Source organism: Opisthocomus hoazin, chromosome 25 (assembly GCF_030867145.1).
Source record: "Opisthocomus hoazin isolate bOpiHoa1 chromosome 25, bOpiHoa1.hap1, whole genome shotgun sequence".
NCBI lineage: Eukaryota > Metazoa > Chordata > Aves > Opisthocomiformes > Opisthocomidae > Opisthocomus > Opisthocomus hoazin.
Genome location: NC_134438.1, coordinates 9193770 through 9207714, shown reverse-complemented (window position 1 = coordinate 9207714; position 13945 = coordinate 9193770). Strand labels below are relative to the sequence as shown.

At 43.5% G+C, this 13945-nt stretch overlaps 1 protein-coding gene across 4 annotated transcripts in view; it reads right to left on the bottom strand.

Annotated features, from left to right (window-relative positions):
- The window catches only part of SRGAP2 (SLIT-ROBO Rho GTPase activating protein 2), a 108852-nt gene that overhangs the window by 22042 nt on the left and 72865 nt on the right, over nt 1-13945 (bottom strand). For all 4 annotated transcript variants that reach the window (XM_075443236.1, XM_075443237.1, XM_075443239.1 and 1 more), the window contains 5 exons: nt 13201-13398; nt 8470-8554; nt 5679-5706; nt 3736-3766; nt 1646-1706 (listed from right to left, as the gene is read on the bottom strand). In XM_075443236.1, the coding sequence (XP_075299351.1) occupies nt 1646-1706; nt 3736-3766; nt 5679-5706; nt 8470-8554; nt 13201-13398 (403 nt within the window). The remainder of the gene's footprint in view (nt 1-1645; nt 1707-3735; nt 3767-5678; nt 5707-8469; nt 8555-13200; nt 13399-13945) is intronic.

Below are 13945 nucleotides of genomic sequence, written 5' to 3'. Positions count from 1 at the left end.
CAACTACACAATGAAGCAGCTTATTTTGCAAGAGCGATACCGCGGAGGCCCAGAGCAAATTAGCCAAGTGAAACGGAAGCATTTAATTACCCCAGCATGACCTGCTGTCTAGGGTTTTAGGACAGTCTTTAAGACATTCTTGCTAAAAAGTAAGCGTTAGCAATGTCATTAAAACCAACTATCAGATAGGTGAGATGTTCCAATATACTACCATCACAGCAATTTTGTTGATACGTGTAAGATGAGCAACAATGGTCACAAATCAACTAACGAACAAAGTATATGCTTCACCTCGAGAAATCAACTCCCATTCATTCCAGCCTTTTAACCGCAAACCTTCTGAAACAGGGAATGCTGCAACGTCTTTGCTTTATTTAATAATGATGGCTATAAACCGATCAGCTCTCCTGAATGCTTCTGTGGCCTCTTCCTCTCCATTTCTGTGACCGTTCTTACCACAGTGCAACGAAGCCTTTGCGCTACGTGGCTGTGCCTGGTAGCTGTGACACACAGCTACGAACAGGGAAAAGAAACAATTCCAAGTGCAGAGAAGCAAGAATGAAAATGACATTCATCCCACACCTACGTGGCAAAGCATTCAGAAATGTCAGGCTACCTCCAGCAAAATCCAGTCCTGCAGTGTAACTGCGTCAGGCAGGCAGTTTCATCATTTCTTCCACCTAAAGTGGATTTGTTGTATAAAACCACATTCCTTCTAATTACAAACTGTACCTGTGATGCCACAATCTGACATTCAGAGCAAAAAATCATTTGAGTCTGTTGGAAGAATCTTTCTGTTGGGGACATAAGCTAACCCAGGAGGCTAAAAAATACAACCTCCCCGTGGCCCCAGTTTCGCATTGCAATGTGGTTTCAGTGATTTTTCCAGCAAACGTCCAAGTATGGCCTTAAGGAAGGATTACAGCACTTGGTTCTTTCAAGTGATGATGAGAATGGGACTCCAGATTATAGTTTCTAACATGGTAATTAAACAATGAAAATGAAACGGGACCTACTGTCTGGCTCTGTGTTTCGGTTAATGAAGATAAATTCAACCTCTTTCTACATATGTTAATTAACAGCTGTTTCATATGCTACTAACAAATGGTATCGATTAAAAACAAAAACAAATTACAATAAACACATAAAATCTTTTACAGCACTCAAGGCTGTGAATTTAACCTTCGAAACAGGTATAAATCATCTCATTGCGGCAATAAATCAGCAATTAATTCACTACTTGACCTCCTACATTCAAATACTCTGAGTACCCCTCCTCCTCCTCCAGGAAAAGGACGATTATTGTTGGTGAAGGCCACATTTCAGGGCCCAAAGCAAGGTGAGTGGAGGTGAGGCATGAGTGGCATCCAAGGATGCAAACCTTATTTTACAAGAAAGAAAGGGATATTCTTGGAAGAAGAAGATCTGCAAGGTCAGTTATTTGCAATAACTACTTGGAAAAGTGATCACACACAATACCAACAATGCAGCCAAAAGTCAGTGATTGTTTCTTTACGCTGCAGTCTCTAGGATTGCTCTGCACAAGCACGGTGTCCCGAGCTACTCTGAACGCTTTTCAGAAAGCTTCTCTGTCACTATTGATTCTATTGAAATATGACAGGATACCTTTCGTCCATGAACTCACCGTGCCTGCTAATGAATCGTATGCAGCTCTCCACGACCAGGGGAATGGCTTGGGAGGAATCCTGCGCAAAGAGAGATTTAAACAAGAGCAGCAGTCAGAATGCAGAGTGATGGTAAATGTGGACGCGGGGAGAAAAAAAGAAAAGATACAAAAAAAGAAAAAAGACTGGAACACAAATTCATCCTCTCATCAGCCATACTCTGCTTCCATGCAGTTGCAGATGTGTTTAGTTTCTGGACTGATTACCAAACACCTCAAATTAAGCAATGTCAGGACTGCACCAAACTCCTGCTGTTTTGTCACACACATTTAAAATCGCTTATCAGTACCCTACGGTCATGATCCACTCAGGAGCACCATAAAGGTACTGCTCATGGAAAACACTGTCTTCAGTCCAAACACAGCAAAACCTTCTAGATTCCCAGTTTCCAGCTTAAACAAGGTTAACTGAGACTTTCAGTATGGAAACAAGCACTTCCCCAGCCTCTGCTTCACAGCACCGCAGATGACTCCTCAGACACGCGAGTTTCGGCAGTTATTCCTTCCATTTTGGGGAACAGCAACTAAGCAACAGAAGTGCTGCAGTTGGCTTAGGGTCAGATGCCAGTGATTAAAGCTACCATGTGATTAAAACTTCCAAGTTTCTGTTTACATATAGCCTTTTCTGCAGTAGTCTTGCACCGCAACAGCTCCTCTAATTAATATTAAAATGCTCATTTGTTCAGATGCTACAGTATCACACTTCAACAGGCTCAGAAGGGTGACAGTCCTCTGCTCAAAAGCATGTGTTAAAAAACCAGTTCAACCATTTTCCCAACTTGTTCAGGATTAATGGTTTCTTCTTTTAATGAAATGTCATAGAACTTGGTCATACAGTGACAATTAATAATCTCTCTACTAATTAGGCACAGCCAGTTAGAACTAGTTTTCTCTATGCCGTACAGAACACCACCAACCAGTTAAGAGTACTTCAGCAGCCATTCTGCTGCTCAGCTGGCCCCTGAGGACATGCTTTATTAATAATAATCCAAACAGCGTTATAACCCCCAGACTTCTGTGGGAGTTTGAGAGGAGGAGCCCACGGAGAAGCACATATTCTGGGCCTCCAGCAGAGATTACAACTCTCAGAGCAGTTATGTTTTAAACTATTAGCTCACAATCAAAAAAAACCCATTAAAACCACACAGAAGTGATTTCACATAGGCTACTGCGAGCTGTGGATCCAGTATTTGCAGACAGATTAGTTTTTAATTTAGGTTTCTAAATCAGAGACCAGTCTGTCAGCTTTACTCAGGTCAGAATATGTTTCCGAGACACCTCAGAAACTACTTGTGAAAATGGCAATCCAGACACGCACAATACTTCATTTTCAGCATAGGAAAGGACCATTTTTAGAGCATAAATACAGGAACAATTCAGCTCAGAAAATGAAAAAGCTTTGACTGCACACCGAAAAAACCTGCTCTCTTACTTAATTTCAGATACACAGCGATCCTAAGATCTACAAAGCAACACCCCAAGACAGACTGTGTGAAATGAAATTCCAGGCCAAATTTTGCCTTTACAGTATCAACAAGAAACACCTTGGTTTTCCCCTATCTCAAAGAAACATATTTTAGCTCATCAGGTACTAAAAAGTAACAGATTACCCACCACAGCCAGGAAAACAAAGCATCGCTGTTCTAAGTCTCTATTACAGGGCAGCACAACCAGGCGAGCAGTTCCCAGTTCAGCAGCCTTACAGGGGCATATGGGTGAAAACAAAGGGAAAGGGGACAAGCAACCGACAGCATGAAACCTCTGAACCACGGCTGTCCAGACAGCTCACGCCTGTTGGCCATTTTCAGTTCCAGGTCTGCCAAAACACAGAGTAAAACGACTTTAAATTTTTGCCAAAGAAAATGAATCCAGGCTGTGGATTCATGTTTTACTGAGTTCAGCTACTGAACGAGCACACACCAGTGCCACTGGAACAAGACTGAAAAGAGAAGGAGCGAAGGATAAAAACACTTCCCTGCTTTCCACCTCTCCTCCTCTACACACACACACACCCCTATCGCTGTCTTGTTACTTACAGAAAGGTTTATTACCTGTTTCCTTACGGTGGAGCTGCGCCTGCCGCTGATGAGATCAGAACCGCCCGTCGGTGCAGGAGGGAAAAACAGAACAGAAAAGTCAAGATAACCCTCTACCACCATTGCTCCCCTTCGGTTGGTATCCCAAACCACATGCATTTTGGAGGGGGGAAGGTGTCAGATATACAAGTCAACCATAATGACTTAGTCTCATTCAATTTATGGAACTTCATAAAGATTTTAAGTGACTTTAAATCACGAAACCTGAAACAGACACAAGGGAGCCGACTGCCTTGACAGAAGATTACCCTTGACACCTGAACTCCAACCACACAGCAATCTGTTCGATAGGGCTCCTCGTTCCCAACGCAGTGTGTTAGAAACGGCACATAGCTGTTCTCCGAGACAGCCTCTCTACGAGGGGAGCAGCAGGCGGGAGCACGCTGGGTCCTGCCGCGCTGTCACCAGCGGCCGTTGGGGAGTCCTTCTTATGGTTTCTGATAAGACTTCAAATAAATAAATAAAACAAACCCCCTCAAAGACCAGCACACACCAGCTAGGCTACGCCTTTTCAATATAAACCACGATGGCCTCATTTATTTATGTTGCCAGATATTAATGGTAGAAAAACAGGAACACAGCCTTCCTTTGCCAGAATTTCCCCCTCAAAATTTATTACTGAGGTTTAAAATTCCTATAGTTTCTTGTAAAAATGAAGCACGAGAGACAATAGTAGAGACCCTAATGTATCATTGAAACCAATTCCCTGCTAGGGCAGATGGCTCCTGAATTATAAATAAGGTGATTAGAACTGTGATTTTTAAAAAGACTGTAAAATCCGTTAATTCAGGGGAAATTCCTTTTATAAAAATCAAAAACACTGAATGAAAAAAAGAGAAATCCGATTCCACGGGCTGTCACAGACAATACGGTCTATTTTAAACTATTAGCAGTAATGATTCTTTGATATTTAAAATTGTTTCATGATGAATAATATTTTATTATTACAGATGTCAGGCTCTAATTAGGACCTGTCAGCTATGCTTTGCTGTAAGGAATGTGAAAAGTAGTAATGACTCCCGATCAGTAGTAATCACCTTCCTTTTGTGAACAAGGCAGGATGATGCACAGCCCCTGCTCCAGCTCCTCCTGCCCAGCGGAGCCCCTTGAATCCATCAATTTGGAGATGGAGATTTGTTACGTTTCATACAAACCCCATCAGGAGAAGCTTAGTTATGGTTCTGTGATTGGTCCTAATTACAACTGAAAAGTTTATTCTCCAAGACCTCTACACTGCTGCGATCCAGCTCCATGACACAGCAAGTGCCAACGGGACAAAGAGTTTTCCACTTTACTTTACTCAGCCCCGTACACCAGCCATACGGATAAACCCTGCGGAGTCACGGGTGCATCTCTCTCTCAGAAATAGAAATGCATTTATCAAAACCTTAGCTTGAAGAATATTCCACCAGACAACAGTCCCAAATTGAACAGTTTCTCGCACCTGCCCATCCCCTTCCTGATCCAGATTAAATGCACCGGGGCAAGAAAAAGTGCTAGACCCCCTGGCCTTGGTTATTTTTAACCCCAGTTGCTTTCCCAGCCTGTCGCAATGGCAGCCCTGCCAGCAGGTGTACGGTCACGACTGCGGCGGCCGCAAGCAAGGAGAGGTGGATAAGCAGGCACTGCACCACAAGGAATACTCATTACTCAGCTCAAAGGTTACTAGACATCTGTATAAGCTGCACCACCACCTTGCACAGAGGTGGTGTAAGTAGTAATAGTAATAATGATGGTATTTTAAGCCATATTAACTAGCAGGAATTTGCTTATTTATTAGCTAAATTAACATCTTTTTCTATCAAAGACATATCCTGGGCCGGTAACTGCTCTGGAATGGCAGTGTCCAATATGCATCAGATGTTCCTTATAAAAATTATTCCCCGAGCTGCACCTACCTGGCAAGGGAGCAGTCAGTCCTTTGACCTGTTCAGACAACAAAGAAACACAGCATTAGGAGAAAGGAATGGGAAAATACTTTCAGTGGCTTTGTAAAGTCAGTTTTGGAAGGAGGTGGAGGAGGAACAGCATCGGAAAGGGAGGGGGCAGCTCCGAGGAGCCGGGCAGGGGCTGTGCTCCTGCCGGAGCGCTGCTGGGAGGACCCCCGCAGCCCACCCCACCAGCACAGCTCCGCCACACCGACCAGGAGACGCAGCAAACAGCTCGGCCTGCCCGAGGACTCTTCCTCTGGAAAGCACTGTTTCTGAAAATGAGGTCCCTGTGCATTCTAGTTGTTGAGGTCTGCTGCCAAAAACCTGGGCTTGTCAACCTCTCCCTCCCTTCCCCCTCCCAGGGGAACTGATGGGGCGAGAGATTATACTTTATAAAGCCATGCAGTAAGACCGAAAACATTCACGGATTTGTTAGCCCACAGACTGAACGTGCTGGCATTAAGCTATTTTGGGAGACAGACGTTTCATGATATTTTCCACAAACATATTTATAACAACATTCCGTTAACTTGCACTGAGTTTGCAAGGAAGCAGCCAAGCTAACGACTCCTGCTAACGCAGGCATCATTTTAAAATCACGCAACAAGGAGTAAGAGAGACAAAAAACTAGCACGTGCCTTTGGGAACGGCACGGGCCAGATCTTTTGCTGGAATAGATAACCATCAGCAAAACCCTACTGATTTACAATAGCTGAAAATCCACCTTCCCTACAGTTGTCTTCCTGCTCCTGGGGAGATGGAAGAATGAACGAGGGGAATGTCTAATTGCTGATGGCTGACAATTAGTTGAACACATCTCGATAGCCACTTTCCTCTCCCCACGTAAAGCCAAAACAGTGCATAATTTACATGAAAATGTTATTCTGCAGCAGAATTTCCAGCCATCTGTCCCATTTCCATCATAGAATATTCATATATATAAATTACATGGCTGTGGCAACATCAGGGGGCTCCCACATCAGGGTGACAAATGTGTACAGTAGGCAGGGAAATAATTACTTGTAGCTAGAAAGACTTGCTGCTATTTTTATTACTGGAACTTGTCATCTTTAGATTAAGGTAATTTGCAAGAAGACTACTAAATGTCACCTGAGGATGGGGCAAAGAAGAACAAAAATTGTAAGCAACCCCTCAATTTTCCAGGGACTGAAGACATGCAGCTGTACGCACATTTTTCAGTAAAGCTTCTAATCATGCTCTGGGGACTCGTGAAAGTAATTTTATTTGCCCATTTCCCAATTAAGTGACATTTTATGGATAAGCCTAGGCATGGTCCCCAGTTTGTACCATTAACCTGCTAATGTGGTTTTGGAGGCAAAATGCACCTCCCTTTCTCAGCTCCTTTTGATCTCTCAGATGACAGAAGTGATTTTTTTTTTTTTCCAGACGCTGCTGGAGCTCACCCTGACACACACTGGGTCCCTTCACAGAGTGACTAAGAAAGCTCTGGTATTGCAAAGCAACTGCAAAAAAACAGAAGCAGCCTTTAAATCTACATGACGATACAGAAATTGCATTTAATTTCCTCTTCTTTTCCCTCCACCACAGTTGGAGCTGGGTTCAAGGGGCAGGCAGGTTAAGAGGAAATAGGTCTCGGTATGCAGAGGTCAGCTATGATCCCGCAATGCAATTAGTCACAGGGGCAGCAGGGGTGTCGTTTGGAGATATTTAGAGGCAGAAGAAAAATACCCTAAGGACACAGATCTTTGGCTTCATCCACCCTTTCCACAGGACAGCTGAAGAGGCGAGCAACTTTAAACAATAAAGCTCAAAACAATGGCAACGTCCTTTCCTTACCTTCTGGTGGTTTGGGTCTGATAAACATGAAACTCTTAATTACTGTAGCAATAAGTATTTTATTTTTATAGTGCATTTTTAAACTGAAAGCAAAGCACTTCAAAGACCACATGCTGTTTAAGTTTTCATTCAGCAGATTTGCACACCATAAACTGTGGGGAGTCCAGTTAAGTTACATATCCAAACACAAGCCCTGCTCCAGCATATAAACCCAGGAACGCGTTGAGCCATTTTTCGACCTGACATTTAGACTGTTAAAACCTTCTCCTCTGCAAATACGAGGCAGGCAGGTTTCTATGGAAACTTGGATGCATAGTTTAAGCGTGTTTGGCCAACAGGATTTGCCCATACCATGAAGGGAAAGAAATCTTCCTTTGTTCTGACACTAGCAGCAAATGCATATTCAGTTCTGGCTGCTGCCCCTTGACTAATGCCCTCTGGATAGGCAACATACTTTACATGCTCTGAAATTTGTTTGTTATTCTCCTAATAAAAGCCCATGCTCACATAACTTAGCTCGGTCTGGACTGAATCCACAGAGGTGAGAAGGCCCTACACTAGCATGCCAATGACACTTCTGACCAGCCTGACAAGGGAATACTTCTCCACTGATCAGTAAGCTGTAAACCACAAGGTCTACCCAATACAGAGTATTAAGTGAGAAGCAGAATGTGCGTGTATGGGGAGGGGACAGGATGAACAAGCGGGCATATGCTTCATTTCAACAAATAAGTGATGCACATTAGTGATTCATTAAGCATTTTTCGTTCACCATTAATCAAGCAGCCATGTAGGTCATTTGGCTTCTCCATCATGCAGATTGGAAAAATAAATTAATAAAACATGAGTACGTCCACTTTGCATCGGTAATCCAAGACCGTTACACTCATTGAGCGCAACAGCCTGGCTAGCAGCAGCGACCAGCAGGTCCCACACTCACTTTCTCCCAGGGTCTTCTGAAGAAGGTCGTGTTTGGCTTGCAGCTTCGTTATCAGGTTCCTGCCTTCCAGATACTCCTTCATTTTCTGTGAAGGCAGAAAAAACCAAGATCATGAGTTGACAATTAAACTCTCCGATCGCATCTTTAGGTTACTGGATTCGGAACATAATGCTGAAGTACAGAATTACACCGAAATTTACAGTGCAAAGGATGAACTACGTCCTCCTGGTTTACATATCCAGGCACATCTGAAGCTCAGTCCCAATGTATCTGCAGCGCAATTTCTATTGTTTCCCTGGGGAATCAAGCTGAATGCTTGCCATCTTTTAAGACATCTGAGAAGCTGTCATGCGTCTCCTCTCCAGACAGGGTGAGATGGAAATGCGCTTCCCTCGCGCGTCACAGGCAACTGAATGAGCAATCTGTTTTAACCAACTAAAAGGCTGCTACTGTGCTTATTCTCTCACTTAACCTCTCTCACCCCACTTTACTTGTCAAATAGTGTGTCTGCCTCCACGCTGGATGATACACAGGGTTGCAGGGGGGGTCACAAGACAAAACAAATAAAGATATTATTTAAGCTCAGATTTGTTGTCTTGGTGAAATATTATACAATCATGCAGTCGTTCTTCCCACTTCTTTCTGATTTTTCACAGCTCTGCAAATGCTAGTTTTCTTTACAGCTCTTTCATCTTTTACGTTGCAGCTCAGGACAGCATTATTTATCTTCACCATGCCGCAGCGCATAAAATACTCCGCTGTACAGTAGCTGTCCACATTATAATTAGGACATGTTTACACTCAAAAATAAATAGCACATAGCTCTTCAAATATCACAGGCCATTCTTTAGAATCATGAGATATCTTAAAAATCCAGCTAGCAAAATAAACACAAAGAAAGCATTCTCATTTAATAACAAAGTGTTCCAGTTCTTCTCTTCAGCTTTCCCCAACTCTGTTCATCATCTTCCAGTTCTGCTCTGGTATTGCAATTCCTTGAGGTGAAAAACAGCATTTTAGCAATGAGCGTGCCTGGACCCTGCTTGTCCTATGCAGGTCGTAACACTGGCAGCCTGCGGACAAGATGTAAAGAACCAGGATTCTGTATGTACATACAGATCTGCTGCAGCAGTACTGAGGGTGGGGGGAATCCTCCCAGGAGCTAACGAAGCCGCCGCTGCGGGCTCTCCAGCAGCAGTGCGTACCGACACGACCGACAAAATAGGCTGAGCTGGGACTTAAAACCCAGACTCTGGCAGTTAATTAACGTCCCTGTGGTTGACAACACTGGAAGAAAAATTTCACAAGAATGAAGACCCTTTGGAGAGTCTCAGCATTTCCTGCTTCCTACACCAATACTTCAACTTTTTGTTGCTGTGTTAGAAGAGAACAGGAAGCGTGATCACTGTGGCAAAAAAAAAAAAAAAAAAGTTAACCATATTTTTTTGGAATTTCCCTGTAGAATCTGTTTGCCAAGCCCCAACGATGTATTTTGCTCAATCAGTTAAATTTTTGAATCCCATTTTGACAGAAGAAAACATGACGAGTATAAGCTGCAAAAATAACCAGAGAATTCGAAGAGGGGATTTGAGGATAAATCCAGTTCTGGGGGGTGCCAAGCTCCCCATCTCGAAGTCACGATCAAGCAAAGAGACAGAAGGGCTAAAAGGCTCAGCTCCAAATAGCTCAAACAGCAGCTTAAAGATGAGCAGATCAACTTGATTTGGAAGAGCATTAAGCTGCCCTTTGAAGCAGATGTAAAATTTAAGCTCAGCCTACGGGGCTCGGTTCCGCGCCAGGCTGCGGGGCAGGGCAGAAGCCCGCTGCTGCTGGCACTCGCAGATGCTCCGGCTTTGAGGAGCTCGCAGCGGTGACATAAGAGCATGGCCTGCCCGCAGACGGGTCCCAGGGACTGTCTGAAAGGACAAAGAGAGAAGGTTCCTATCCAGTGAAGTATTTCATGCGTTCTTCCTATTTCCTCATGCCTAACATTCTGTACCCTGCCTTTAACCAGTACGCTTATGAAAAAATAACTGATTTCAAAATAAGGCTTCAGGCTTTTTTCAGCGCATTACAAAGATCCACTAGCATTTGACTTCTGGCTTAATAAAAATGGTCCAAAAAAATATCGAACTACAGGAAAACTCCTAAGGATTTCACTTCTGGCAGAGCACAGCTGGAGGCGGAGTACAACCAGACACAAGTAGAAACATCCTCAAGTCATGTTATTTCCACATTGAAAGAATTAAGAGGTGAAGATCTGTTGTTAGTCAGAGATGGTGTGCATTGTGCACCTACCATCTCCCCCAAACCATGCAACTTTGACACCCTCTCCATGCCCAAACTCATCGTGGTATTTTTCCAGTGAGAACCAGCTGTCAGGCGGGATACGTAATGGAGTGAAATGCAAACTAGACCATATCTGCCTGCCCTGGGGGAAAGGAGATTCTGTGCTTTTGAGTGTAGAAAGAAAAACAGTTTCTGTCACTGTCCCACATCCTTAACTGTCTCCAATCTGGAAAGCTCAGCAGTTTTCCTCCCTCCCTCCGCCCCCCAAGCATTCAAACAAGGCACTCGATTGAGGGAGCGAGTGAATCAGATCCCCGCTCCCCTGCGAGCGGCTGAACGTGGGAACAGTGGCACATTGACACAACCAGCATGGCATTTCTGGAGGACTGATTAGCAGGGGAGCTTTCTATAATGCTTACCCATGTCTTAAGGGTTTGGTAATAACAAATTTACATTCATTTCTAAAGCGCTTCACAGAATGAGCATTGTACTAGGTTTTAATCTTTCTAGAGGAAAAAAATCGCTTTTCAACTAGGAACTAAAATTATCCCTTGTTTTAGAGGTAAAAAGAACCAAATCAGTCATTCCCCTTTCTGCCGCTCAGGTAGGGCAGAGTGCCAGCCGTACGGCGACGAGCAGGACGACCCCAGCGCTGACGGACACCCTCGCTAGCTCCGATTCCGCCAGCTCAGGAGGCAGCCGCGCAGCCATGGCAGCGGCGATGCCCAATGCCGGCACCCAGGACACAGCCCCATGTTTGAGCGCCCTGAAGTCACCGCTGCTTCCTTGCTTTAGCTGCCTGCATTAGCTCAGGGCTAAGTCAATCCCCATTCCTGTGCTCTTCACGGACAGGGGGGAGTTTACGCTTCCATTCCGAACACAAACCTTCCTTCAAAGCCCTAACCACAGAGCCAGCTCGGCACCAGTGTGCAATGATATGCCTCTGGTGGAAATGCAGCTTCTATCGGTGTAGAGACGCTACAGTTGTACTCCTTCCATTAAATCCTCCTGGTGCACTGTATTTACCCAAGAGCTGTCTAGCTAGCAACGCAGCACGTGGCATTTCCAACTCGAGTTACACAGTAATACGGAACATTCTTTCAAACTAGTGTTTTTCTTTCAGTTCCTATCGCTCCGCATTTAGCACATCATCAGGTACGAGGGGATCGAAATCTTTATTCTGCACTACACTCTGTTCTTTCCCCCTGCACAAAGAATGCCTCGCCCATCTTGCTACAGAGCTCTCCCCTCAGCCTCATTAATACTTATCCCAGCATTTTTGCATACACTGAAAAAACTGCTCTTTACAGATTCAAAGCTTGAAATCCTTCTAAAGGGTATTTTGTCAGCCTGGTCAACAGTAGATCAATCCAGCACCTGATCAGGCTGGTTAAAGAGGGACTCCATGAACAGCTTCGCTCTGTTGATAGTTATTTCACCCACATGGCGCAGGACGGGACAGATTGCACCTCTGCTCACGGGGACGGCTCCGCACTCCTGCTGCGACCTCACTGCTCTGCAGCAGGATAACACCACCATGGCACGGAAAAATACCGCACCCAGATACAGTCCGGGGTGCGGTCTCCTATCTGAACTTACAATAGTCTCTCTCTAGACAGCAAGCACTTAAGAGTTTAATCAAAAATCATTTTCCTGGTTTCTTCACCCTGGGCAGAGTGGTCAATCCCTTCTTAATCACATCAGTTTCTCCAGCCACTTTTCTCAATAGCCAGTCTCACCTTCTACAAAGGCTTCAATTTTTGTAAGGCAAGACCTGGCAGAAGCCATCCTGCCAGCTAGAGGAATTTGCACAGAAACTTCAGACTTTTAATAAGCAACACGACTCTTGGAAGAGGAACGTAAAGGGCATTAAGTATAGCAAAAGATGCACAAAGGAATGACAAAGTAACCAGTATAAGAGATATGATCTTCATCTGCTATTTTGAAATATTTTTAAAATGGAAACGAATGCAACAGTTTAACATATATCTCATTCAGGAAAAAACATACAGTCTGGTATGAAATTCAATATAAAAAGCTCTTAGCATCTTGTAAAAATGCACTGACTCAATTAAAAGCTTATGTGAGCTGAAACTGTAAGACAATAATAACAAAAAATGGAAGAGCTAAACATTCTTTTAGTTTGTATTATGTTTGAAAATTGATATTTACAAGCTATTAAGTTTTCTCAGACAATTCCTTTTTAGATGCAGAAGAAATCAAATTTTACACAATTTAGCCACAAAGTTTGCATCAACAAAGGTATTCAATATGTTAGTAAAGAATTCAAAGCATCCATTTTTAAAACCTAATATGCTTACTCTGCTTGTCCAAAATCAATTACAGAAGCATTTTTGTAAGATGATGGCATCATTTTGCACTTTCTTGTGACTGTAATTCTAAATACATTCTATGTGCTCATACTGAAAATTAACTCCTTACTGTGAAATAGAACTGCTCCGTCTCCTGCTGGTTGGCCCGTCTCTTGGCAATGCTCGGTTTGCTCATGAACGTTTCTGAGACAGTGGATTTAACAGACTCCATAGAGTTGCTGTACTGAAAGCAGTCAGAGACATCAAAGTCCTCTATCGTGACTATATCCTGGATTGTCTGGAGTGTAGCTTCCATAGTCTTCTTAACCTGTCCAGCAAGAAAGAGTACTTAAAAAACGAAGACAGTATGTTGCAAGTGAAAAACAGAGGTAGTAAGTATCCTGGAGCATTTTCCTAATTAACAGATATCACTGGTTTCACACCCTCTGTTCATTGCCAGCACAGTCCATATAAACAAAGGGCTGGCAGCGCACAGAACCTGCCAGAAGTAGGAGAACGCCTGTAATGCTGTAATCTTACAGGCTGGGATGAGGAGGAGATGTAAGGAAATATAACCTCAAAGCAAAGAGTGCTGGAACAACAATCTTAAATAGTCTGCTGTAACTACATCTACTGGGCATCAAACATTAGGTATTAAAAACAGGACTTTGTGGCACTGTACATTTTTACTGCAGGCCAAAATCAACTCACTAGATGTAAAGGAGTTGCAAATTTTGCCCAAAGAGGATTAAAAATGCTTGAACACAGAGGTGCAGGTTAGGTATTTTGACCCGGTCCCAAACAAATGGTATTGATCTAGTCTTTTCATCTCAGATGACCAATTAAACAAAAAATAGCTCTTACCATAAATTACG